This window comes from Notothenia coriiceps, unplaced genomic scaffold (genome assembly GCF_000735185.1).
Source record: "Notothenia coriiceps isolate Sejong01 unplaced genomic scaffold, NC01 NC01_scaffold00028447, whole genome shotgun sequence".
Classification (NCBI taxonomy): Eukaryota; Metazoa; Chordata; class Actinopteri; order Perciformes; family Nototheniidae; genus Notothenia; species Notothenia coriiceps.
This window is the reverse complement of record NW_011361148.1, coordinates 81,423-86,846: the sequence shown is the minus strand read 5'-3', so window position 1 is coordinate 86,846 and position 5,424 is coordinate 81,423. Positions and strand designations below refer to the sequence as shown.

Below are 5,424 nucleotides of genomic sequence, written 5' to 3'. Positions count from 1 at the left end.
CTCGGTGTGCACCCTGTCCAAAGTTCGGTGCTGTAGCAGGTCACTGAGTCTGGTCCTGAAGTCCCACGGTATCTCCTAGGTCCTGAAGTCCCCCGTGATACCTAGGGTCCTGAAGTCCTAGGTCCTACCGTCCTGGTGCTAACTGAGTCCTAGGTCCTTGCGGTCGCCGTGTCCTAGTCGGATGCTGAGGTCAGGCCGCCCGATCCCTATGTGTGGGTGGGGCTTTAAACCGCCCTCGGAGCGCGAGAGAAAGCCTTGGAACTCTCTATATTCCATGTCTGTCCTGTGCTTCCTTCTGGTTTCATTCGCACAGGGGCTGGGTCAATTCGGTATCCGTCTTAGTGTTTGATGGTGCACAATCATGTACGTGAGGAATCCTATCCATACTCCCTTCCCCCATCGTTCATTCCTGTCGTTCTCATCATACTACTTCCCTGATGGCTCCCACAGGATTGTTGACATCCTCGTGGATTCATCTTCTTATTATAGACACATGCATTTCCAAACATTTGGTCTACCTATGTTGTAAATGTATTATCTCTTCGATTTACACACGGCATCTATTGCACTCTGTCCGTCCTGGGAGAGGGATCCCTCCTCTGTTGCTCTCCCTGAGGTTTCTCCCATGTTCCCCTTTAAACTGTGGGTTTTCTTAGGAAGTGTTTCCTTGTACGATGTGAGGGTCTAAGGACAGAGGGTGTCGTATTGTCATACTGATATTCTGTACAAACTGTGAAGTCCACTGAGACAAATGTAACATGTGTGATATTGGGCTATATAAATGAACATTGATTGATTGATGATTGAAAGTCATCACATTTGTCAAAGGATTTTGCACCCTAAAAGATAAAATACAGTTTTCACAAAGGACATGCATTGCAGTGCAGTCCAGTTTTACTATTAATACTTAGGCTGTAGAAGTTATATATGTATATTTAACATATCCTATTGAACTGTTGATATATTGTAACTACTTTAAGTTTCAAGGTTAAACATTGTGTATCTGTTAAACATAAAACATGTGCTTTTTTTGTGGATAAGAGTTATAAGGATTTGTCCTGGTTAGTTACAAACATGCATTAATGTCATGTAAAAAACTGCCTATGGAATGAAAATGACATGTTAATTTATCAGCTTTCTAGTAAGGGTATAATAAAAAATTCAATGTGAGGTTAAATTTAAACCAGTTTGAAGAAATATAGAGTATAAAAGAGTGCTCAGGTTAAAGTGAGTTAACGCTACTTGGTCATGAGGTTCCTGCCATGCAATCAAGGTATCGCACCACAGATCCAATTACCCTGACATTGATCTGTAGATGCATCAAGCCTAGCTGTGCAGACAGAAGATCAATCGGGCTGATCGCGTATCTCCAGCATTGTTGACAGGGAGATAGTGGGGGGGATGTGAGATTAAAGCAGTGAGAATGGAGGTAGTAGCCGAGGTTAAAATAACTTTTAGTCTCGACTAGGGAAGCGATGCGTGAGGAATAGAAGTAAAAAATTAGGGAAAATGGAGGTGACAGAGAGTGAAAGGAAGCAACCATCTCACAGTACATTAGTTTCATCTGCCAGTCATAGATAAAATAGTTTAAAATATCCGCATTAATGATTTTGTACGTTTTCCTTTCGCTAACTGAATTCAAACAAATTCGGACAGAGTCCAAATTAGTTGTTTATTAAGTGTAATCAAGTGTGCCACAACCCATTTAGAGTTACAGTAATGGAAGTCAAAACTTAAAGGAGGGAGGTCATCATGACTTGAGCTTTTATAAATAAACCAATTCATTCAAAAACATTGCAAAATCTGACAAATGCAATTATATATGGGGCTTCAACTAAGACTCAGTCTCAGACTCCACTGCTGATACTCTGACAATAAATGCTCAGTCAATTAAAACATCAATAGCAATGTCATAGAGGGTCTTCAACTGTCCTGTTTATACAACCAGCAGTCAATAATCCAAAAATAACAAATTCACAATGTTATAAACAGAAATCAACTGCACATCCAACCAAGAATCTTTAATCTGCTAAACTTTAGCATTTCTGCTTGAAAAATAACTACAACATTAGTATGGCACCTTCTTACACCAAGAGACAGATTTAAAAACCAAATAATGGTAAAATTGAAGCAGCAGAAATAAATAGCCCCACCTGAATTCCCTAGTTTTTGCCAAGCTCAAAATATTTGGAATCCTACAATTCCCACAATGTAACATAACAGCTGTTCCTTAATACCCAATACGACATACATTATTTTATTGGCTGTATGGGTTCTCTCGTGACAAGTAAACTGGATTTCATGAGGTCAATTGGTGGAAGATATGCAAAAACTCATCAGCCCAAAAGTTAGACCCAAGCTCTGTCGTCTTACCTGGCTGGAGATCCATGGACTGAAGAATGTAGGGTAGATGGATGATCATGAAAACAGATGGCGATGGTTTGATGGTTCTTGAAATGGAGATGATTATGTAATGATTTCCAAGCCCCTGATGAACAGCATGATAAGAAGACAAGCATGTGAACATAGAAACGCATGTTTCAATACCGTCACAGTTCATAGGCATATTGGTTTCACACAAAATTGCTTTAACCGGCTGTAATAAGATGAGAACAGATAACGGTCACATGCTTTTATTCTCTTTGGAAATGGGGGCTTTTCATCCTCCAGAGTGTCTCATGAAGTAGCAGAGAAAAGGCAAATGATGCTTTCTAATCATGCAGATACAAATGCAACTTGTTTGCACATTGATGTGTGTATTTGTGCATGACGCCAAATTAATACATTGTATATAACCTACAAAACACAAAGGAGTTGTTTCATTTCAGTAAATTGCAACACAGCTGAATCAGTCTATACATTATGATTATGGTATCTGAAAAGGCTCAAATCCAAATTTGGTGAAAGCCAAAACCCTCTGAGGATGCTGATGAAATGATGGCATGACAATGATGGCTTATGATAATGAAGTTAAGGAAGCTCATCATTAGTTGATACACTTTGGGTGGGTAATGCCAATAGGGAAAATACCACATAACAACTGAAAATAAAACCTCATCAAACAACAGCTTCTCCCCTAACCCGGAAGTCTTCCTCCTCAGACAGACACCACAAACATGTCGGACCACAAGACGGACAAGACACCAAGTTACTGTACCTGCCGCCCTCCCATTCCCCTCACCCAGACAACACACCCGCCCTCCCCCATCCCCCATCCCCAACACAACCCTACCTGCTTGTTTTTGAGGTCAAGCGAGAGCTCATAGTCGGAGGTGGCGGAGTGCGAGCCGGCCCCGTTGCGCTGCACCCTCAGGGGCGAGGCCGTGTGGTGCAGGCTGGCCCTCCTGCCCGCCCCCCCTCCTTTAGCTCCTCCCCCTTCCTCCTCCTCCTCTGCCTCCTGTGCTGCCTCGCCCTCACGCCACTCGGGCTGCGCCTCCTCTCCATCTTGCTTTCTCTCTGCCTCCTCGACTTCTTCTTCCTCCTTCTCTTGCTCCACCACTGTCTGCTCCTCTCCAAGAGGTGAAGGGGCTTCAGGGGGGTCCTGTTCAGCTTCCTCCACTTCGGGCTCAGTCTCGGGCTCCGGTACAGGCTGGGGCTCGGGCTCGGGTTCGAGTTCTGGCTGAGGTTTGGTTTCGGGCTGTGGTTCGGGCTGAGGCTCAGGTTGGGACTCACACTGGGGCTCTGGGGGAGGTTGAGACAGTTGCTCTGGGGATGGTTGAGTCTGTGGGGGTGGGGGGGGTTGAGTCTGTGGCTGTGGGAGGGGTTGCGTCTGTGGCTGTGGGGGGTTTGCGTCTGTGGCTGAGGTTCTTGCAGCGGTTGCTCAGGCTGTGGTTGTGCCTCGACCCTCACTCTGCAGCTCCCCCTCTCCTCCTTGCCCTTCCTCGCCGATAGACGGTTCTGGAGGAAGGTCATCGCTGCAGAAAGGAGGAGAAAAACGCAGAGTGAGGTTGCCTGCTGCATCCGTGGTGACCTCCTGACCTCTTCTCCAGGCTGCCTGGGGTTAGTGGTAAGAAGTTTGTAAGATCTCTCTCTGTGCTACCAACTGGGTGCAGGGCCAGTTCATCTGTCTACCGTGCTCTGTTCTGTCTGCTTTAGTCTGTCCTAAGACACTGGACAGACAATGAAACAAATAAAAAAAATGTACAGCACAGACACAGCTGACAACACCACCGTGTACAAGAGGAGTGAGAAAAAGATCAAAGAGCGGCTATTTATTTCATCGGAACATGTTCAGGAAGAGAAGAAAATGACAAAGAAAAACAAGAAAGCTGACAGCCAATTTGTGACACACACACACACACACACACACACACCACACCACACACACACAGCACAGCACAACACACACACACACACACCAACACGGACCACACACACACACACACACGCACGACGCGCGCACACACACACGCAGCGGCGCGAGGGGAAAGTCACAGCAGCCAATGACAACGGTGTAGTTTTAGATTGTTTGTGTGCTGTGTACAATGTTGCAGCTGTGGAAGGAGGTTTTTTTGCTTTTTTTGTTTTAATAGAGAAGTAGATATGTTTTATCACTTCTTACTTTGTCTTTTTCTGTGCTTCCCCGTCATATTGAGTGTCCCAAGTTCTATACGTGATGACCTTGAGTTGAATCCAGTTCCTAATGGGATTCTGACTTCCTGTTATGGATGTGTTCTATGTGGCATGATGGATACGACGCATTAGAATATTATCTGTCTCTGCATTAGAACGGCTTGTATCATGCTCGGATGTTACCATGAGCAGATTACAAGCAAAATGTGTCCGTGATACATCCTTTTGTTGTTGGTTTTTGGTAGATGGGTGGTATGGGTGATGAGTTCTGGTATTTTATTTATGTGAGAAGCCATATTGGTTGTGTGTGTGGTGTGGTTGGTGGTGGTGGTTGTCCCCCCCCTGTGTCTCATGTCTAGGGTAATTACCTGAGATATGATTGATATAAAGGTATGATTTAAAGTAAGAAAAACTAGGAAGCTGGTGTCACGAGGGAACATGGTTACATGAACCCTCGTATGAAGGTGTATTCATTCGCGAGATACCCCGAGAGATGGGGTGAAAAGTTGCTCGAAATGTAATGTAAATGTAATTACAACGCGCCTTGGTGGAAACACACATTTTTGGCAGTAACATTTTCCAGGGAACAATCCTTTAAATAATTTTTTAAAACTCAAAAAAGCTAACTATGGTTGCACTACTTCCCTTTGCGATACACACCTGGAAACACATGAATGCTGGGATCTTGACCTATTACCATTTTGACTTTTGACCTTCTGGTAACGTTGCAATAAAATTCCGGAGAGGATCACCAAATGTATTTAAATTCATCATGCTGTACACCAGTTTGAATATCGTAAAGGTTCCATGACAATCCGGTTAGCAGTAGTCGAAAGCTATATCCAATCTGAC

General features: G+C 44.2%; 1 protein-coding gene across 1 annotated transcript in view; it reads right to left on the bottom strand.

Annotated features, from left to right (window-relative positions):
• The window catches only part of LOC104958232 (protein TsetseEP-like), a 62,447-nt gene that overhangs the window by 1,844 nt on the left and 55,179 nt on the right, over window positions 1-5,424 (bottom strand). Inside the window, exons 5-7 of the mRNA XM_010785963.1 lie at window positions 3,850-3,914; window positions 3,233-3,798; window positions 2,374-2,488 (exon numbers count right to left, since the gene is read on the bottom strand). Coding sequence (XP_010784265.1) covers window positions 2,374-2,488; window positions 3,233-3,798; window positions 3,850-3,914 — 746 coding nt within the window. The remainder of the gene's footprint in view (window positions 1-2,373; window positions 2,489-3,232; window positions 3,799-3,849; window positions 3,915-5,424) is intronic.